The sequence below is a fragment of the Peromyscus leucopus genome, chromosome X (assembly GCF_004664715.2).
Source record: "Peromyscus leucopus breed LL Stock chromosome X, UCI_PerLeu_2.1, whole genome shotgun sequence".
NCBI classification, from domain to species: Eukaryota; Metazoa; Chordata; class Mammalia; order Rodentia; family Cricetidae; genus Peromyscus; species Peromyscus leucopus.
This window is the reverse complement of record NC_051083.1, coordinates 62,061,409-62,084,292: the sequence shown is the minus strand read 5'-3', so window position 1 is coordinate 62,084,292 and position 22,884 is coordinate 62,061,409. Positions and strand designations below refer to the sequence as shown.

The 22,884-nt window shown below is 45.7% G+C and overlaps 1 protein-coding gene across 1 annotated transcript in view; it reads left to right on the top strand.

Moving 5' to 3' along the window:
* Nucleotides 1-22,884, top strand: part of Hdac8 (histone deacetylase 8) — a 218,047-nt gene that overhangs the window by 176,216 nt on the left and 18,947 nt on the right. Inside the window, exon 10 of the mRNA XM_028892077.2 lies at nucleotides 16,213-16,318. Within this exon, the coding sequence (XP_028747910.1) occupies nucleotides 16,213-16,318 (106 nt within the window). The remainder of the gene's footprint in view (nucleotides 1-16,212; nucleotides 16,319-22,884) is intronic.

Here is a 22,884-nt window from a genome sequence, read left to right as displayed (position 1 = left end):
ATACATATACTTTAGTAAATGAATGAGTGAAGTAAATGCACAAATTTGTGTACTAGGAGCTCTCAGGAAGACGAGGACAATTAACAAACAGTGCCCAACCTCTAGGAGCTTAACAGGCTAGCAAGAGACCTACCTAGTACACGGGCATGAACACTTATTCCATGCTCACACTCTCTCTCTCTCTCCTTGTCAACTTTCTGACTTCTCTTCCAGAACGTTCACACTGTCTTGTAACCATTCAAAATTCCCTATCACTTATACACATTTATCTATGCCAGGCAGGGCTTCTGCTTTCTAAAAGTGTCTCATGTCCCAACGTACACCTCCCAATCAAGTCTCCCCAAGCAAAAACCCATTCTCAGAGGCTCCTGCATATGCTAGGTGGTGGTAACATGACCACATTAATTTTTACCATGTGTGAATCCATGCCAGAGCAGTCTGTGATACATAATTTTTAGTTTTTATGATGGAAACTTTTAAGCATATATGAAGGAGAGGGAAAAAAGGACAATGGACCACCATATACCCACCTCTTCCTGGTTTCAACAGTTATCAACAGCACCATTTTTATTCTGTCCTCTATTTTTTCTGCAAGGACCAATAAATATGAGCTTCTAGTAGACAAGGGATTAGGGTATGCTAGGAATTTAACCCATGGCCTTAAGAGTGCTAAACATGCACTCTACCACCAAGGTAAGTTCCCATCCCAATAATAGCCTTTACTTAATATAATTACAATATAATTATCAAACAGCAGAATTAATGATATCATCACCTAATATTAGTGTCTGTCACATTTTACCCAATCATCTAGGGAAAAAAACATTTTAATATAGATTTGTTCAAATTGGAATCTAAACAAGACCAAAAATTTTTAGGTTCAAGGCTGGTTGATAGAATTTCAGACCTCATGGAAAATGAGACTATTCATCTTGAAGCCTCTGTGAACATTCCAGATTATCTAACCCCAGGGGACAGCCACCCCTTGGCCAGAGAAAATAGCCATTCAAGATCCACACTCCTGTTCAAATATATCCTCTATTGCCTAATAAGGAACAGGGTGAGGAGAGAAAGGGGAGCCAGAGGAACACCATGCCTCCTGCCCACCCAACCTCAGTCCTGACCCCCAACTGGCTGACCTCAGACATCTCTGGTTTAGCTGTATAAAAATGAGTCATAATCACACTCATTCCTGGGGGTTGCTTGCCATTACGCCTAATTACACTACAGCACAATAATCATTATGCATATCATTAAGTATGTGTCAGATTGACTTTGTCATGAGTTTTATTTTATTATTTCAATACTAAACTGCTGTGGGAGGCCCAGCTTTCAGAACTCGTAGCTCCCGATCCCTCTTGGGAAGCAGGAGACCAGCTGTTGGCCAGCCACTGCTGAGCATCCCTTTCTGTACTTTTCAGTCCAGTCACCTGCCATGCGTGTCCACTTTGGGCAGCCTGGTTCAGAGGTGCTAGCCTGCCCTTCCTCCCCAGGGACTGTACATCTAGGCTTGAGGTAGAGTGAGTCACACAGACAGAAATGGCCAGAATAGCAAAAGCCTACAGATTTCACCAATACTACTTCTCCCTGCTATCCAGAGGGATGTAAGTCAAGTTTATTGACTCGTCTCATGCCATGTTTTCATTATTCCTCCCATTTTGGAATGTGAAATTAGTTGATCTGTCCAAAGCCATTGAGTGCATTGTTAGCAAAGCCAGACAAAAAATCCAAAGTTGTAGATGATGAGCCAGGGCTGGAGGAGCCACAGCCCCATCAGATTCCACCCACAAGGCATTCATTCCTCTGTGGTAATGGATGCATTTGGATTTTTCAAACCTATTCAGTTGTGCTATTGGGCAACTTGAAGAAGCAAGCACAGGAGAGTTGAGTTGAGGGCTGGAGTGGGGAGCAGTACTTTCCAGCTCACATTTGTTAACTTGGAAAACTAAGTTGAGGCCTGCGCTAGGAAGCTATCCAAGACTGCACCTCCTTGCATATTTTCTGGCCACTCTGGCAGAGAATTTTTCATTGCTTGCTGGCACCAAGGTAGTCACTAATCAGGTACACCCAGTGTTGAAGCAGGGATAATACAGCCAGAGGCGTAATGGGACTTCCCCTGGGTCTTGTGCAAACCCAGTGAATGAGTTCAGGCCATCTCCGTGTCCTGCTGTGTGCTAAGAGAACATCTTTGTGCCATGTGCTTCTGGCTCCTAAGAGCTGCACTCCTGGCCTAATGGGGGAAGAAATACCAGTAAACAGTAAGACAGAGGGAAGCAGAGGGTTGCAAAAGGCCTTGTGGGGGCCCAAAGGAGTAAATAGAGAATTATACCTTTGGAGACTCAGTGAAGACTTCAAAGAGGTTACATTTGAGCTGAGTCTTGAAAAATGAGTTGGGAGGTCGGGGATTTAACTTAGTGGTAGAGCGCTAGCAAGTGCAAGGCCCTGGGTTTGGTCCTCAGCTCCGGAAAAAAATGAGTCGGAATGGTTTAGGTTGAGAAGGGAGGTCTGGGCATTCTTTGCAAAGGAGATGGAGAGCCAAAGAGTAGGGAGGTATGACAAAACATGAAGGACCCCAGGATCCTGTTACAGATGTAGAGTAAAAAAAAGTGGCCATTAATGTACCTAGTGGCTTTCATGGTTTAAAGTCAGACTTCAAGATAGACCATCACTCCTGTTTACTGGTTCTCTATGACCTTTGCTCCCTACCTTGCTTTTGTAACTGTCTGCTGTCCTTTTCTCAGTAAACTTATCTCCAAGAGCTGATCTAAAAGATGCCATTTCATTTTGGTCATCCTAAATTGTGTGACATCACACTGGCCCACTGAATGGCTTAGCTCTGTGCTTTTCCAGTTTCTTAGAGTAGCAAAAGAACATTTCCCCCTTAGAGCCAAACCCAAGAAAGCTTACCCGACAGTGGAAAAGAAAGGCACAAAATCCCTCCAGCCTCTGGACTCTGTGCTCGACTTTGGCTGCCTGTGTCTGTTGACCCAATGCTCTATTTGTTTAGCTGCTAACTGTCATCTTCATTTGAGGGACATTAAAACTGTTGGTTTGAGTGTGGCAAGGTGATGAATCATCCTTGTGTAGACTCTTAAATAAACCTAGGGGACAAGACTAAGTGTACCTTTGCTAATCAGTTGATGAGCAATGCCACAGAACCTTCAAGGGACCTGACAGCCAGACCTGCATTAGAGGCTTCGTCATGGAAGCCAAAGTCCTTCACTTGGCTAACCCCTAGAGATTTTCTCCAGATTTCTTCCTTTGATCCTTAGAAACAGCTCTTGAAGGATGATGGGGTAGAGATCCATGTCCCCATTTTATCAGTGAGGAGACTGAACCTTGAAGGATTAAATGATAGCAAGAGGCTCCCATGGTGGAAAGCAAGCTCTTGGTGACAGTGCTGAGGAGCCTTCCTTCAGTGGGTGGGCCAGGACAGTACCCACACCATTAAAGGACAGCCAGCTGCATGAAGGCAACATCTGTGGACCGGATTCTGCGTGCTCGTCACAGGGAGCTCTCCTTAAGCGGTACCTCCGGATGTTTGCCATGTTTGTCCCTAACCAATGCAGCAAGGAGATAAAGAGCGATAGAGCGCAGCCTTGGCAAGCCAATTCCCCTCTAAGACATAAGCCACTCACTCCCTTCTCACCAGCACGATCAAGTTCAACCTGTATAAATCTATTTTAGTGTGTTTTAATTGCTTGTAAACTGAGTGTTTCCTGGATATGCCACTGACCATGAATAATTCGAGTCATTTCGGTGGCTGGGTTTTCGAAAGTGAATGGGCAAGCAGACAAAAAGGGCTGCTCAGAAGTGAGAGCCATTTCTGAGAGCCTGAGTGGGAGCGTTTGTCTCAGCCTTCTCCGGTTTTGTTTTGTTTTTGTCATGATGTCACTAAAGCCGCCTGTTTTTCAGCTACTCTGGCTGCCCTTCATTTTTTATGCATCTCTCATGTTAAGTAATGCCAGCTGTTGACAACAACCAGGCCCAACTGGCCACATGTCAGAGTCATTCATTTCCCCAGCAAAACTGTATGGAGTGCCTACTGGCCAGGCCAGTACAGATGTCAGGAATGCAAAAAAAAAAAAAAAAAAAAAAAAAAAAAAAAAGCTAGAGCCCAGGCCCCACTGTTGGGAGGACAGTGTCTAGTAAAGGAAAAAGATACGTAAAGAAACTATTGCACTTAAATGTGATAAGTGTAGAACACTAGCCAATGAGCTGTGAGATGATGGGAGGAACCTGGTCTATCTTGGGACCTGGAACCATGTAGCAGAGCTAACCTTCAGCAAGGGCTCAGGGGAGACTGTGGAACTGATAAAAGATAAAAGAGTGGGAGAGACACTACAGCTCAATGGGTCCACAGAGAAAGGGCCTCAGACCAGCCTTGGTATACGATAAGGCTGGTAAAGTCCATTGGCTGGAACAGACTCAAGGCCTTTGTGTATCTTGCTTTTGCATTGGACTTGGCCTTGAAGTCAGTGGTGGAGCCTATGATAGTCCTTAAGCAAGAGGAATGACATGAGGAGATCTGAACTTCTGACAGAAAACTCCAAGCTTGTCGAAAAATAAGTTAGAGGCTGACTCCAAGTACATGGCTCGATTTGGCTTCACTTTCCCCATGGCCTACAGGAGCCCTTCGCCTGCACCTCTGTGGTGGCACTCTTAGTTCACAGCAATTGATCCTTTGCAAAGCGGGCTCGCCACTCACTCGTGAGGGCAGGACCTGAGTCTCATTCATCCATTCAAGGCCGTGTGTGGTATGCAGGCATGCTTAGGAATCATACCTAGCATGTGAATCAGTGGGTCCTAGAAAGTACAAACCCAATTTGTGCTGAAGCAATCTATCTGATGGATGTGTCAGTGAGAAATCTCACTATGATGGAGTGTCTGGTCCATCTACGGCTTTGCCCTCTTTCTGCCATACCAGTCCATCTGTCAGCAGTCAGCACATAAAGAACATGTGCTATTTGTAGAAGAAAGTTGCCCAGAGGTCTGTGCTGGTACTGATTTTGACCCAATCTTCTGTCTTCCTCTATAATGAATTTTTTGGAGATGGGATCTTACTTTGTAGCCAAGGCTGACATTGAATCCATGATCCACTCACTATTTTCTTACTGTAGCCTACTGAGTCTATACATTGATTTTTGGTTGCACATTTGACTATATCTCCATTTTCATTATTCTATTTCTTCTGCCTTTCTTACATTCTCTACCTTCTATTTAGACCTTACTCATCCTTTAAGACAGCTCTATTGCTTCCCATCTCCTCATGAAGCCTTACCTATTGTCCAGTCCTCATCCTCCCAATCTCCAATTCCCACTTCAGAATTCCCATCATCCTAGACAGGCAAGTGCCCTCTGCCATTCCCTTAGTGTAAGTATTCCTGCCAGTGTCTGCATTCCCTGCATAGGCCTTCACCATTATGCTCTTAGCATCTGCATCTGCCAGGAGATAAGCATCCAGTGTTTTCATAGTCTACAAAGTACCTCAAGAGAGAATGGCAGTCCTGGGAGTGCCCCAGGCTCATTCTATCTCTTTGCACATAGTTAGACAGAAAGGATTTATTTCATTTGTTTTTTGAAAAAAAATCATTGCTCATCAAACAATGAGAAGATCACAGTGAGGGATAGCTTTTTTAAGCCAGAGTATTGAAAGTATTTTGAAAGCAAAAAACCTACTGCCTCTAAACAAAGCACAAGGACACTAACCTGGTCAGGGTCATAACTTCAAATCTTTGCTAAGGGGCCTGTTGTATGGTGGGACTCATCCATGGTGCTGAGTGTACAAAGAAAGGTGAGCATTCACTATGAAGGTAGTTAAACTGGATTAGGTCTACTTGGAACACACTAGACTTTGAAGGCCAAGAATTCAAGTTTTCCCGATGGAAACATTCAACAGATGATTTTAAGTGCAAGTCACAGAAAGGGGCAAATTTCATCGGGGCCCAGTACGTCTGGGCCCCTGCAGAGATTTAATCAAAATGGCAGCAGAAAAAGTATGCTCTTGCAGAGAGAAAGAGAGGCTGAGGGTATGGCAGAGAAGTGTACTTCAGACACAGAGAAGGAAGAGGGTCTAGCCTGAGAAGGATGGGAGAAGCAATGATGAATGGTGATGAAGAGGATATAAAACGGAAGGGACCTTGGCATGTGATGGCAGGAGATCAAATATGATGAATGGTAACTGAAAAGAAAACATTACATTGGACATTTAGGAGATCGCTATTGGTCTTTCGTCTCTTCCTGCACCCTGCCCCACCCTTGGCACAAGAATTAGAGACCATGCTCAGGAAAACACTTTACCACTGAGCTATATTCCCAGTCCTTTTTATTTTTTTATTTTTTTTATTTTTTTTATTTATTTATTTATTTTTATTTTTTTTGTTTTTGTTTTTTTTCGAGACAGGGTTTCTCTGTGTAGCTTTGCGCCTTTCCTGGAGCTCACTTGGTAGCCCAGGCTGGCCTCGAACTCACAGAGATCCGCCTGGCTCTGCCTCCCGAGTGCTGGGATTAAAGGCGTGCGCCACCAACGCCCGGCCCCAGTCCTTTTTAACTTGATTTTGAAATAGGATTTCACTAAGTAGCCCAGGCTGGCCTGGAACTCATTCTATAGCCCAGGAAAATCCTGAGCTTGTAATCCTCTTGCCTCAGCATCCTGAGATTATAACTGGCTAACCCTCAGTCTCCTAACACAATAATGGCAAATGTAGACAGGATCAAGTGACTTAAGTCCCACCCTCCTCACCATACAGCCAGCCCCCTTTGTACACTGGAAATTGAGTGTGGCACATTTTCCTGCTGAACCCAGACTAGCTTCAGAATCCTCCTTAACACAGTGACCCCAGGAGCTACTAGCAATTAATGAGAGCTGCCACTTAACTGAAATTTCTCAGGGTATGGGGAAGACGCAGAACTGCAATGTGATGAAGTGTCTAAGAAATGAAGGGATCAAGGCATATCATATTGGGGAAAACATATCAGGTAGCTTAGAGATGTAGAAAGGGCAGTTGCTTGGCATAGTATAAGGATCCAACCAAGGTAACGGTTACTTATCCTTAAGCAGAATAAGTTTCCAAAGTCATTTTAGTACTTGTCCAGCAAACAAGCCAGATAAAACAATACCCCTATGTATTCCCGTCTTTTATCCCCATCCTGGGCCAAAGGAAAGCTGAATTAAAAAAAGAAAAAGAAAAAAAAAGCTTCATGTATAGGCTTGCTTCTAAACTATTCATTTGATCAGCAGAGCCATATGCTATAACCAGAGTTGGCCCGACATGTATTTATGAAGGAGGAATTCTCTCTAATAGTGGAAACTTGAGGATCCGCAGTGATGTGGGGAAGGTATTAGTCTTGGCCAGGGTTCTTCCCCCAAAACCACGCCCTGAAGGACAATTTTGGCTTTCAGGGAAAACCCTAGAGAAGTGGAAAGTCCTACCTTTGTCTCTTCTGCCTCTTCCTCTCAGGTGCTGAGCATTTCCTATAAGCCAGGCACTGTTCATGCTTTATATGAACTAACTCGTTCTCATTTCTGTCTCCTTGTCCTCCTTTCTTCCCACCAGTTCCAATTTCTCATCCCTTCAGTCCATTTTTCTTAGTCACTTTCACTTGATCCTTCTCTTGGTCTCACTGCCCTTCTTTCTGTCTTCAGAGCTCCTGGAGACAGGCTGAGCTCTTCTTTGATCAGAATAGACACTTGTACAGAAATTGATTTTACTCACTGTCCATTCCATTCAGAGTTCTAGCTCTTTGTGTAGTTGATAAAGCCTAAGAAGAAGGAAGAATATCTAGCACCAGTGGTGTTCATTGAGAATTTACTCTAGGACAGGTGCTGTCCCAGGTACTTTCTGTGAATCACCTCGTTTCTGTTGTTGCAACAACCCTATATGCTGGGTTCTCTTATTTCCCCCACTTTACAATCAAGAAAGCCAAGAGATGGAATAGGTGAAGAGCTTTTCTAAGTCACACAGCTAGTAAAGGGCACAGCTGAGGTTAAAAGTTCATCACACATGACTCCAGAGGTTCCTGTCTCTAGCTAACTCATGGCTTAGTGAAAAACCCACTGGGCTGAAAGTCTGAAGCCATGGGTGCAAGTTCACAGCTGTGATGGTGTTAATAGTATCATTAGGATCATGAGCAAGCCCCCTAACTGGTCCAGTGCCCCACACACTGAACCAATACATTTATTACCAATATATTTATTATATTTTTTACATTTACTCCTTTTTCTCCTGTTATTATATCATTCTCTATATTTACATCTTGAGAACTGTCACTGGACTTTATTTCTCTTTTTTTCATTTATTCCAGCTTTTCTAGGGGTCAGAAACGATGCTCAGCACCTAACAGAATGCATGCTTATATGTCTATACACAATGCTGTGCATTGGCTAGTTCAGGAACCACACTAGATAGGTTAATTACACAAACAGGCTATAGTTGTGTGCACAAGTCACTTCTAAGTTCATTGGCTAATGAAATAAAGCTTGCTAATATTGGGCATATTCTCTGATTAAATGTAATATGTTGCTCAAGTACGATAATGCTTCTGAGTTTACTTGATTACTTTGCTTAATAAACTCTTTTTAATACCTAAAGTTTTAAAAATTACAATAAAAAAGGAAAAATTACCTAAACCATCTAAATAAGGGCTCAATGGTAGAGGCATATTTTGGATGTGCATGGTCCTGAATTCTATCCTTAGCACTATAAGAAAAAATACTGAAATAAGAAACTATTTCCATAACCTGCTCACTCACTCACTCCATCATTCATTCGTTCATTCAAAGGCACAGTTTTGGGGTACAAGCCTCACTCTCCCACAGTTCATGCATACTGGCTCTGGCCAACAAGTACAGTGAGGAGTGCCAGTGAGATGTGTATGAAGTTGAGATGGGAACCAGGTTTGCATTCTAGCAACTAACAGTCTGCCTTTTCTTCCATCCTCATGTCCACCTAACATCTTCTACAATAGCACATATCACTTTGACCTCTGGGTCATGCTCTGGATAGTCCTACCTTCCATCCTCTGCCTGCTAGCAATTGCTTTTGATGCTCTGCTTCCTGCTGGTTCAATCTAGCAACTAATGGAGTTATTATTTTTGTTTGTTTGTGTTGTAAAGCCATGGCAATAAAATTTACTCTCAATAATACCACTGCAATTTTATGTCCTTAAAATGTACCATCAATGACATATGTAATAACCGACTTTCCTGTAAACAGAAATGTTTTTCTGGGAAAAAGAGGGCTTGTTTGTTTCCATCATGGTTGGACCTAGGTTCTTTGATGGAGTAATTGAAGATATAGGAAACTTTGAGATACATCATATGAGGCCATGTTAGAGTTCAAAGTGCTAGTATTATGTTATTCTGTTTATGATTGAGTTCTGCTTACAAGGTAATGCAGGACAAGAAGTGCTCTTCCTGACCAGGGCCCAGGTTACAGTCAGAGGCACGATGTTCCCAAATGGAGGGAGACAGAAAAGCCTCAGGTCTGTAAGGAAGATTGGCACTAACCTTGGACTTGTCTTGATCAAATTAAAGATAATTTTTATTAAAAGGTGGAATGTGAGTTAACAATTAGAAGTTTGAGAGTCACTCAGACAATTCCAGGAAGAGGGCTAGACAGAAGCAGTACCATTTTATCTCCAACTGGCTGGGAGATGAGGAGGCTGCTCTGGCCCCAGGGACGAGTTGCCAGCATAAGAAGCGGTAGCCCAAGCATCTTCTTTACTGCTTCTCATCTGAGGTTATAAGAGGCTTCTGTTCACTGCACCCTTTCTGTCTGCCGGCTTTTTTGTCCTACTGCGCATGACTCCTCTTGTCCCCCAAATATCCCTCTACATATCAGCCTTCTTCCAACTGTGCACCCAGGTCCTCTGTCATGACTTCACTGTCACACACTGCCAGACATCATGACCCAGGTGATGCCCCACTGTCAGGTCAAACCCAACTGACACCAAGCCTGTCTTCCCTTGGCCAGTCCTGCACTGTCTACTAATTTACCTCAGTTTCTTTCCATCGGTGTCACTGAGGTTTGCCCACTCATCCTGACTCAAAAGCCAGGAGTCAGCTCCACTCCTTGCCAAACTCCCTTCCTCCTCAGCCAACAAACTGCCAACTCCTGCTGTTTCCCTCCAGGGTATCCTTTCTCCTCCCCCCTCCTCCACACACAGCAACTGTATGGTTCAAGTCTCTGTTGCCTCTCCCCAGATGCCACTGTGGTCCCCTCCACACTAGTCACTAACCTTGAGCCTGCCCCAGTGCCTAGCACAGAAAGGTCTGTCACCTCCACCTAAGTCAAGGCTCTCTTTTTCCAACACTGGTGAGCTGCTCATGGGCACTTGGCGGTCCCCACACACATCTTGATTCCATTTAACTAACCCCCGCAACATATACCCCACCACGGCCTATCTGCCATCACCCCCATCCTTCAAGACCCCAATTCTCCCACTGGATGTAAACCACTGTGAAATCTCAATCACACTTTATTTTATTCATGCAACAAATATGAATTGAACACCTGTTTTCTGGGCCTGCGCTAAGAGGCATGGGTAATATAAAGATGCATAAAACAGTACTTTTCCCCTGTGATTCTTTTGTCTAATGGGCCACAAAACCAGATTTAACAAATCTGAATCTCTCCCAGGCTGTTCTTGCCTCCATGTTGTAGGCCCTTTCCCTAATTCTGTAAATACACTCAAGATGCTCCCATCTTAAATTACCTCACCCAAGCCCCATACCAGGTCAGACTCCTTTAAAATATACAAAGTCATCTTAGTTTTCCTCTCCACTTCCTCCTGTCCAAATCATTACCCTTCTCTGAGCAAGCCTCTGTCCACACCCTCCTTCCTGTGGACCCATAAGGAAGATAATTTCAGCCCTCATCTCATTTAAACTCTCTGGGAGTAGCTAGAGAGATGATTCATCAGTTAAGAACACTTGCTGCTCTCGCAGAAGGACCCAGGTTCAATCTCCAGCACCCACAAGGTAGCTCACAACCATCTATAACTCCAGTTCCAGGGCATCCGATGCCCTCATCTGACCTCCGAGGACACTAGGCACACATGTGGTGCACATACACACGTGCAGGCAAAACACCCATGCCCATGAAATAACAATAAACTCTTCACACTCTCTTCAAGACCTGTTTCCACTCCCTCTGCCCACCCCAAAGGGCTCTGGCTTGCCCTGACTTGTTTCCGTGCCTCTCTGCCCCATTCGTTGCAGGCCCTCCACCCTGCTGGCCAAGGCAATCTTATCTGCTTCCTCGGCTTTGTTGTCACTGTTAATCCCAAAATCTATAACCCATGTGGTGTCAGAGGTCTAGCCCCCCCTTACACGGGGCCTACTCTCTCACATAGACCACTGTCACTGGGATCCTGACCCTGCATGTGCTCCCCACTAGAATCACCCCTCATACCCCCCAAACCTTCTTCTGGGTCCACAGACTGGATCCTCTTGCTGTTCATCCCTCGAGGCCAGAAGTCTTTTACTCCCCTCTTTTCCTTATTCCCCACATCCAAGTTACTGTTTTATCCTGTTGATGCTATCTTTCCTTTTCCATTCCTCCCAGAAGTGTCCCTGTCCCAATTCTATGAGCAACCCCCAGGGCTGTAGCACCAGCTTCCTAACTGGTGACCTTCCTCACATTCATTCCTCAAATTCCAACAGTCTCCACATGGGAGCCAGTGAGCCCTCCGTATACACAGATACCCCATTCACTTCCTGCATCTCCTCCAAGCTTCTACCCATTATCCCGCAAGTATTTATTTACCACCTATGAAGTGCAAGCATTGTTTTGAGACCTGGCAATATGGCAGAGGATAAAACAATGCTCTGCCTTCATGGAGCCACTAGTCTGAGGTAAAGGCATGGCTTGGCAGGGCCTACCACGAAGTTCTTGCTTGCCTCCTGGTCTGCTGGCCACACAGATAATTATACCTAATTTGGTGCCCTTACACTTCAGGCTCCCTGTCTTTGCCTGGGCTCTGCTGGGACCACCTCCTCTCCACTTCTGTCCTGCTTGGCCAGACCCCCTACATTCAGTTCCTCTGGTATACTTTACAGAAGTGATCTCCAGGCTAATCTAGTCCCAAATCTTAGCTTTGTGCATAATATCTGTGCTTCAGATCTCATCTTAAAATGAAACAATGATACATAGCATCTAGGTTGGGTGTGAAAATTAAGTTCAGTCCATAAAAAATGCTTAGTTACTTTAGGTGCATGACAAATAGTAAGCCGGTAATAAACATTAACTGTCATTACTTTTATTTTAGCATTGTTATTGTTATATTATTATTGTACCACTCATCTCACTGTTCTGCAATTATCTCCCCTATTAAGCAAACCTTATTGTCTTTGTACCCTAGTGACTAATCGAATCCAGCACATAGTAGGGAGTTCCGAAGTGCTGACAGAAAGACAGAAAGATCAGCTGATTTGGGTCTGTGACTTGGGTTTCCTGGAGGAAGAACAACCTCAAAGGCTCCCACTGCTCTTTTTAACCAAGTATCTAATTGTGTGCTGTCTCCATTGTGTGCACAAGAGCTGCAAAGGATTGAGCAAGAATGGAGAATTAAGTTGGGTTGAACTGAACTGGAGACAAACTATTTACATTCCTTTATTCATTGACTCGTGGGGTCAAGACTCAGAGCCTGCAATGACTACCCTAAAGCAGCCATTACCTTCAACCCCCAGCCCTTTGCCCCACTGCATACCTTCCGTTTGACCTGGCTCCACACTACCTTGTTCCCCTCGAAACTATTTCAACTCAAGCCCAGGAAGCAAAAGGAGTGCTGTAGGAAAAGGGGAAGGGGTGGAGAGGGGTTAGCACCTCTCTTCTTCCTTTGCTGAGATCAAAGTCAGTATGTTCCCTTGAAGGTCGGCTTGTCCCTTTCATCTCCTGCCCCACCTGCCTGGATGGGACTGCAGTGTGCCCATTTCCTTTTCTCCTGGAGCTGGAGGGCAGTTCCAGGGTGGGGCCACGAGCTATTTCTAGTGCTAGCCAAATCCCTCCCCCTCAACATCTTTTCTGCGTACCACGATCATGTTTCCTCTCCACCTCAACAATCAGTAGTAACAAGTCACAAGAAACTATGAGAAAAGTCCGTTTCTCGGCTGGTCCTGGGCTAACCCAATGGCTGAAGCAAGAGGCGAAGCCAGAAGGCTTCGGTCTTTCCAGAAGCTCTGTCTGGAAAAAGGAACAGGCTCTTCTTTCTACATCTCAGCCCTGAGCACTTCGCCCCGCATTCCTCAGAGTATAGAGGGGACAGGGTTAAGCCAGAGCCTTTTGCCCCCAGGAGAGAAGAATTTGCATTTATCAGCGACCTTCCATATCCCAGGCTCCAGGTTGGGTCCTTTGATAGATACTATCTCCTAACAGACCAAACAGGTCAGCATTTATCATCCCTAGGGTGCAAATGACGAAACAGAGATTAACAAGCTTACCTCAGGCACACAGCTAAATCCAGGTGCCAAATTCCAGCTGTCCCTGACCCCAACACCCGTGCTCTTTCCACCTTGTCACGGGTTGCCTCCACAGCCCAGGAAAGCTGTTTGTGCTGAGGTGACTCTGAATTATTCCACACAATTAACCAGACACCTAGCTAAACCATTGGCAAATTAGCTTAATTCAACATACATTTAAGGGAAAACTGTGACGAGTTTGACTCTATGGGCTATGCAACGAGAACATGACCGAGTTTGTAGTCTAGCAGAGAGGCTATAACAAGTGCAAATTTAGAGCACAGGAACGGGGACTTTAAATACAGCCTCCTGTTTCACTTGGCCTCACCCAAGCAAAGCCTCTAAGACTGGAAGCACCCAGCTGCCATGTATAACTGGCTTCCAACACAGGGACTTTCTTAAACCATCTGAGTCCCCCCAGGCCAAGACCAGTGCAACTTAGCAGGACCCAAGACAAAGAGTATTTGATTGACAAAGGTAGAAGGAAGTTTGGGGACCCAGGCTTGGCTGTTACCTGCGGTCAGTCTGCTTCAGCAAGGAAGGTCTTTTGATGACTCTGTCCAGTGTGCGGCTCAATCAGTTAAAGCCAGGTGCAAATGAAGCCTGGATAAGAGGCTTAATCCTAGTAGAGCTGTTTTGTCACATGGCAGGCAGGCAGTTCTGGCCCCAGCTGACCAAGTGGTTAGCAGCCTTGTGCTCCTTGCCAAAGGGGACTAAAGTAGGAAAGCGTGGACAGTTGCATAGTAGGTGTTCAAGTGAGAATAGGCTGTTCGAAACCCTTGGCTCCAGACAGTTCCCAGCATGCCTTGCTCACCAAGGATCCACAGTGTCAGCTTTGCACATGGAGACAGCAGGAACTCCTTTTATATCTCGGCTAGGCACCCCGCCTCATATTTTTATAGTACTGTGATGCCAAGTCTCCCCAAGAGCTGCTTTGATGCGGGCTGCCTGTACTCTGTGGCTCTAAGCCTGCCTTTCCATTCCCATGAGATGAGCACATCACTTGACACTCCTCAGGAGAAGAGGCCACCACACCTGTTTGAAGCCTTCTCTTCTACAACTTGAACTGAGGGGCCCTCCTTGGCTAAAAATAAATGCTTCTCAAGTTTCTTCAGCCATGATGGGAGGTGTAGTTTCGGGATGCCCCCCCCTCCCCGCTATCCCGGGTAACCCTGTTTTCCTGTTTCATATAGGGATTTGATAGAGAGAATCTCTACTCAAGGCAGCTTCCATCTCCATAATTTGGGGTGTTGGGAATCACAGAGTGATATCTGTGGTGAGGACTGAGTGTCTGTCCCTTTCTGGGCCAATTCACATACATGGCATGGGAAGCATTGGCACAATCTTGGGAATTTTCCTTTCAATTAAACGTGTAGGATATTCTTTCATGGTATGCAAAAGCTATCTCCCCATGAAATTAATCTCATGGATTCCACAAAGACACTGTTAGAATCTCAAGATTGTTCCACAACCTCTCCCACGGTGCCAGATGTACAGCCAGACTCCTGACAAGGATAATGTCAATGACAGTAGCAATAACTTTGGGTTCTTTGAGTGGCATCAAAGTCACAGCAGAGCAAGATCCCTGCTTCCATGCCTGCTCTACTGTTTGAGGTTTTGTTTTATTTTGTTTTCAGGGAATTTGGATTCACTGGTTTACTTACAACCTAACAATGTCACTATTGAAACACATTGTGCTAAGGACCATATGCTCTCTCTCCAGAGAGTGCACACAAATACTATTTCTGTTTAAAAAAACAACCAGAAATCGTAGCTTTGCATATTTCCCATTCAAAGACGGACCCCATTTGAATGATTCCCGTTGTCACAGAGTATTTTTCCCCAAGTGGGCCCTAACAGAAGCTAAATCAGATATCGTGACTTACCAAAGGTCACAAGGAGTCATCTAGTGGGCTAGAAATAGAATCCACAAGTCTTTATTTTGATTCCTTGAATTTAAAAACGTAAATTTCACTATAGAGAAAGAAAAACTTAGTTGTCTTAGTAGACTCACGTGCCATTCCTGGAGCAGGGACCCCAAGGCAGCAAAAGCGAATGGGCTGTGAGGCCGAGAGATTCCTAAAAACCCCGGGACTGCCTGCCTGCCTTCAGAGAGCTCCTGTCCAGTGGAGAGAAGAGAGGGTAGTCACTGCTGACAAGTATCCATCCAGTGCCTCTGAATACCTAGAGGACCCTCCATGCCGCTGCCACTGTGGCCTGCATATGACATGCAAGCAGGCACTGTCTTTCTGAATGGGGGCCGTAAGAGAGGCACCAGCAGAATGCTGTCGAGCTTGGCAGAGAACGAAGGACAGCTTTGTGAAGGAGGTGACATTTGAGCTGTGCCTGGAAGATGGGGAGGCTTTTCCACAGGCAGCATGAATAGGGAGTGCAGGAAAGCACTAAGTTCTAAGTAAGAACAAAGCCTGGAGAGAGCTCAGTGGCTTAGCACGCTAGAGTCCAGGGAGCATGAAGAGCTATGGTCGGAGCAAAAAAGCTGAAGCCCAAGCAGAGAGACCCTTGACATCAAGCTCCCAAATTTCACAGTGGCTGTCACTGAAGGTCTGAGTGAGTGAGCACAGTGATGCCACCAGGGCAGAGCTTCCTGCCACATCATGCCACTCTGCCCTTGAAGGCTGCCCTGGCCTTGTCGGGAATGGTGACTTTCTTTCGATTGTCCTGTTTGTATGTGGTTTGGTTTGGAAGTTTTATGTGGTTTTGTTTGTTTTTTGGCCTTTCTCTTTTCCTTACAGTTTTTCACAGCATATGGTCCTGATTATGTGCTGGAAATCACGCCAAGCTGCCGGCCAGACCGCAATGAGCCCCAGCGAATCCAGCAAATCCTCAACTACATCAAAGGTGAGCGCCACCCTCCAGTCCTGCCCTCCTGATTCCACCCAGTGTGTGGTGGCCTGCTGCTGGGGGCTTCCTCAAATCCCATTTGTCTTCTGGCAGCTAATCATTCCACTGACTTGGAAAGGAAACCTCTTTTTGGCCTGACATCTTGTAGCCGGAATTCTACACAAGCCACTCTGGTTGAGATTGTCACTTGGCTGGCTAATGTCACCTTCAGAAGAACAAAAGGTTCAGCTTTAAGGCACTTCCAAGGGGAAATCAGCTCTAAAATATTCTAAGAGCCTTTTTCTTTGAAAAGGCCAACAGTAAAACCATCTTTAAGGGCTAGGGTTATGTGGCTCAGTGGTAGAGCATTTGCCTACCACTCCATCTCCAATACTGAAAAAGCAAAGCAAAACAGGAAAACTAAGTTTGGGGAAGTTCAAGTGAATTTAGACTTGAGGGGTTGGGATAGGGGAGGAATTTCTCCCCCAGACATTCTCTTGCTGCATGGTCTAAGAGCACTGCAAGTCTATGAAGTCCAGGGGTTGATCAGAGAGGCTGATGTTCTTGAAGGGGGTTCCAGCATTCCTATTCGAACCCAGGAGGAAAGCTACTGCCCTCTCCCCCTCCCCAAATTATTCTGTCCCCAGGACAGAGAGGAATGGTAGTCATGGCTCTACAGACTACTAGCTTTTTGGGGGTCCTTCCCTCAAGCTTTCCATTAGAGGGGAGACTTGCTTCTCATCTATCGTTTGTTTTAAGTATTTAGAGCAATCATTTTCCTGTTAGCTGAGAGAGAGAGAGAGAGAGAGAGAGAGAGAGAGAGAATGTGTTTGGATCCTATTTGCAGAGTTAAGAAGCCAAAGCTATCATATTGCCTGTCCCAAAGAGTGAAATTCTCTTGTTTATTCATAAAACGACAAAGATGGTGCCAGATCTCCCACTTTGGGCTCCTCCCTGGGGTGTAATCCTGTCTGAAAGGAGGCCTGCCCAAAGCTAGGGTTCGTCTGAGGGGATGCGCAGTATTATGAGGGTCTCTGGCGCAGGCAGGTTCACCAGCAGACGCACTCGATGGCCACAGCAGAGCCTGTGGTAAGGACTAGGTTTCCTGGGCTCCTCTGACCTGAGAAAATGTTCTTATGCTAATGAACCTTAGACTCTCACACTTACACTCACAGCTCATTGCCCCTTGTAAAGTCCTGTAACCCAACCTTCTTCTGCCTCTAATGTTTCAAATCACCTTCCTCTGATCTCCCAATGGCTACCAACTCTACAAGTCCTCACTGTCTTTCAAGTCTTCCTCCCTTCTCTAGTCTTTAAGACCTCTAAATTCCTTCTCTTGCTGGTTCTTCTCACTGTGCTCCAATCTGGATGGAGACTGGAGATCTGCACCCTTCACCCTGGCTTCCCTCTGCTCCTCTCTGATCCAGAAAACATTCCCATTTCCCTTGAGACTGAAGCTGGCCAGTTTCTCTTGTCACTCTTTCTCCTACCTTACCATTTTCCCATCCAGGCTCCAAATTCTGGGAACACCCAGACAAAGCGCGCGCGCGCACACACACACACACACATACACCCTATACAGTACAGTGCTCCTAGCTTGTGTGTGTGTGTGTGTGTGTGTGTGTGCATGCGCACATTCCCAGGCACCTCACTCCAGACAGAGGCGCCATTTGCTGTTGGGGGAATGAAATGGCAAACAAGAGAGATCTGAGGATGGTAATGCAGAGGGAAATAAGCTAGAAAAGAAACTTGAGTGAAGAGTGAGTGGGTGAGGGTAGCTCAAGATGAAAAGCAATGCTGAGGGTTAGTTAAAACAGAACAAGTTCACCCCAGAGGACATGGAAGTCACGTTTTTTTGAAGTGTACTAGCAGATGAAGGCAATATTGGGATAGTAACACAATGAACTTGAGCAGGGAGCAAACATCTGCTCCAGGAACTGGGTTCTCAGAAGGGACTGCATACAAGCAAAATGAGATGTGGCTTAAGAGCATTTTGTCTAAAAGAGAATTAGAGACAGTAGTTGACACAGAGTTCAGTATGAGTCACCGGGTCAAGGTGGCCTCCAGAGATGCTAATGCAGTATCGACCTCACTTTAAAAGGGCTCTAGACAAATAGGAACATGCTGCAGGAGGTCAGCCAGTCTGGGGAAAGCACTGGAGTCCAAGCTCCAAGAGGTCTGCTTAGAGGAGCTAGGGCTTTCTGGAGAAACGAAAACTCAGAGGGACATGAGCCCTGCCTCATTTCTCTGTAAGGCTGTCACAGAACAGGACAGGGCATCTGTCTGTATATCCGGCTGTAGGGCACAGGGGTGGACTCATGGGTGGGTGTCATAAAAGGACTGAACTTCATTCAGGAGGAGGAGTTTATAACAATTAGAGCTGTCCCAAGTGGAACAGGGTGTCCAGAAGAGAATGGCAACTGTCATTAGAGATGGAGTGAGAGGAGTAGAGGATCATTTGGCTAGAAGGGCTCCTGCCTTGGGAGAGGGTTCCTGCCAATGCTAAGATCCAGGACACTCTACATTACAGTGAGCATAGAGAGAGGGAAAGGATCTGCTGAGAGCTTCGGTCGGCTGATGAGTCACCGTGTTGGGTTGGGAGGGGATGCTGAATGTAGGAAAGAACTGACATGGAGAAAAAGAGAAGCGAAGTCAGTAAGGACAGGTGATGAGGAGCCAGGAGAGTGGGCGGCAAGGACAGTGAATCGACAATACAAGAAATGTTAAGATTTTCCATTCCCTGTCCCTTTTATACAGTCTTCGTGTCCCTAGCCATGCAAATTAACAAAGCACATGAGTCCAGAACTGGAAAAAAAAAAACACCTCAGTTCATCCTAGAAGAATTGAGGCTAGAAAGAAATCCAAATGCTGCTCAAAATGGCCAAGCTAACCTGCTATACTGATACTGTGCCCCTCAGCCTCGTGACGCAGGCTGCCATCAGATAGTGTGTTGCCATGGCAATGGTCAGTGTGCAAAGGCTTTTGAGTTTTCTGTATTCTGAAAGATTTCCTTAACCTGTCTTCAAGACTGTCATTTGTCCTTGCATATAAAAAAAAAAAAAAACAAACCTCAGTGACGCTGGCTGATCTTCACTGTGCCTCCCCCATCCCATTAAAAACCAGAGCAGGGTGCAGGTCACAGGTTGTTTTGGAAGGTGAGAGGGCATGGAGGGGGGAGATGGATTCAGCGCCTTTGCAAGGGAGTTTTATCCCCAGCATGTCTATCTAGTTGATTTGTTCAGCCTTGGGTTTTTTGTTTTGTTTTGTGTTTTTCTGTTTTCTCACTGCATCCCTTAGAAACATAAGTAATGTGATTTTAGCCTATTGGAAATCAAACCCCAGAAGATTCCTCTTACAGAGTTGCATGCACTCCACATGCCACAGGAGGACTAAAGGCAGGGGCGAATATAAACTGCACCTAACCCATCTTTTCTGCCCATCAGTTTTATTTTTGTCTTTTTTTTTTTTTTTCAGAGCTGAGGACCGAGTCCAGGGCCTTGCGCTTGCTAGGCAAGCGCTCAACCACTGAGCTAAATCCCAACCCCCTGCCTATCAGTTTTAATGAAAGAAAAAAAAAAGACAAAAATAATAACAGAGAGTGTCAACTTAAGCTACTCACTTTAGACACAGAAAAGGTCTGTTTTCTTGTACTTCTTGTGCCAGTGACCTATCCTAAAGGTACATTTCATTGCTCCCAAGAAAGTTCACGTTGGAGAGTGAGTGCATGACTGAACACAGTTCATGACTACCAGTGTGAAATCGTCCTTGCCCCATCTCCACATGCTTGGCGTGGTTTGCCTTTCCTCTGGTTAACATACTCCAGAGGAATTAGCTCATAGTGAACCTTCCAGAGTTGGAACAGTGCTGATGTGATCAATCCCCAGAGGGGCCCAGCTAGCTCTGCATGGGGAAATGGGGTAGAGGTAGGAGGCTGGCTGCTCTGTAGTACCAATGGCATTTGAAGCAAGTAGGGACCACCTGGGGCTCTGAGCTTCATGTTTCAGGCAGATTCAACCTCTGCAAAGCGGGGAGGGTGCACTGCGCACTTGTATGTGGTGGAATTAAATCGAGAGCTTTCGACACATGCTTAGGGTTCCCGGAACTTGTCCTGGGATACAGGGAAAAAAATGAGTGCGATCAAGAGAAAAGGAGGAAGAATGGGGAGAGGAGGAGTATACAAGAAGGAAGAACAAGGCCTTGGTACACCAGCCCTTTCCAGTCCTTGCTGAAGAGAGCTGACAGGCCAGCAGCCTCTCCAGGGCAGGCTGGGGAGGGACCAACAGACTGGTGTGAGTGTGGGCAGAGGAGGCACGGGTGAAATCCTGAGAATAATGGCTACCATACCTCTTCTAGATGAAGAAACTGAGGCTCAGAGAGGAAGCGACTTAGCCAGCCACGGCCCCCTTCCTTCATTCAGCAAGTTCTTACTAACCACTCCCAGTGTGAGTCACACTATGCTGAGGGCTAGCGCAGACATTTGAACCGGGGTCTGTCTCAGTGGGAACTTAGAAGTCAGTCTCTTTGGCCTTTTTGGTCCCCCCCCCCCGCTTGTCATGGCAGCATTGCCCTGTCAAATTTACTCACCACCCCTATATGCTTTATCCGATGCGCCCCCCAAACCCTTTTTACCCCACACTGCTCACCCTGCTCCTTCCATGTGGCCGATCCAAAGCACTCACAATCTCGTGTCTCCCTGGAAACAAGAGAAAAATGTCCATGAGCAACCCCTACAGTTCTGGCCCCTGAGCCATGCCTTTTAGTGCTGCCCAGACCTCCACCCATAACATGCCTCCATCAGCCCCACCAAACAGAAATCGGGAGCTTTGCACTCCATTCTGAGCTAAGTAGAGAAGGACAGGGGATAGACAAGGCTAGCGCTACCTCCACAGTTCCTGCCACCTCCGGCGTGCTATGGCCACCCATTCTAGTCTGTTATTTACAGTTCCACAGCACATCTGATGCTAATATTCTTGGGAGAACTATTGTGCGTGGGCGGGGGGTGATAGAGAAAGAGGCACCCCCTATTTCAGCCTAAAGTCTGGAGGTAGCATCCTTCTATGGAGTGCCAATGAGACTCAGCCTTCAAGGACTGCTAGAGCCCTAAACTCAATACAGTTCTTGCTCTGCCCGAAGAGACGCTATGCCATAGAAATGAGGCTTCCCCACACACCCATTCTTGGTGTCTGAGAAGCATAAGACGGTTAGGAGGCAGCGTGGATCCCAAGGACAGATTAACCATTGCTTCCCAGTTTCTTGGACTTTGGAGCAGGATTGTGGTGGAAATCCTGAGCCAGTTTGCAAAGCTTTGAGTAAAGATCTCTGTGACATCTTATCTCCCCTTCCTGTATCCCTCCCTCACCCCCCACTGTTCTCCAGGAGCTGGCCACCTGCTTGCACTTTCCCATTGAGCAGACGCCTATCCTTACTTCACTAAAGAATGTAAGAAATGGAAAGGTTTATTGTGGGTTTTGTTGCAAAATAAGTTAGAAAAGTGTCATGCTAAATTTTTCAAATTCTAAAAAAAAAAATAGAGGCTAATCTCCAAAGTTATGATAAATTAGCAGCTTAAATTTAATATACCATGAAATGAAGGCCATTGGCAGATTACTCATGAAAACTGGAAATTTCTACCTAAAACCATGAAGGGAGAACTAACTGCAAGTGTACCACACACTCATCATGCGGGGTACTTCACATACGCTATCTCATGTGTGTCCTTATGGGGTAGGAGGCAGGTAACCACAGGCACAATATACCATGCTTGGGGTCACATAGCACGAAGTAGTGATCTCCAGACTTGAATCCAGGCCTGGAGACTGGCCTCCACTTTGATAGCAGTGCCGTGACGGGCCTACTAATCATATCCCACCTGCTTTTTCCCATTGCTCTTCATAATCTCTTCCTACCCTTCATGGACTACCCAAAAATGCATCTGAACCAGTTAATTTTTAAGAGGTATAATTCTGTCTTCGCTTTAAAGCTCAACTCAATCAAGTTGTTTTTGAACCTCCCACGTGTTTTGGTGTCATGAGCTCTAGGAGTGGCCGAAGACATGCTCTCTGCTTCCAGCGAATAATTGAGACATCTGGATGAAGACACAAAACTGAACCCCCTTGGATAGATGAGGATATCATGGGGCTGACACTGCATAGAAGCAGCTGAGAGTAAAACTTGAGGAAGATTACTTTCTGAAGGCCTGAGGATTCGAAGAGAGCAGAGTACAGCTTTGATGGTCTGCAAGGGAATCTCAGAAGTATGAGGACACAGCTGACTGGACTGAATTTCAGGTTGAATAGTCTAGATCACATAGAGAAAATGAGAATATAACATGATATAGTGATGTTTGAGATGGATCATGATGTAGTCTAAAGGTGGCCCTGTATGAACCTGGACTAGAGCTGAGAAGTGGTATGTAAAGAGTGTCACCAGCCCTTGGAGGCAGGTCACTTATAAAGAGAGGATCATGGATAAGGGAAGAAGGAAGATGTCTGTAGACGAATCTTAAAAGATCTTATTAATAAAAACAAACCCAGAGCCAGGTATTGGGGTGAATGCTGAACGATCAGAGAAACAGAACAAGCCAC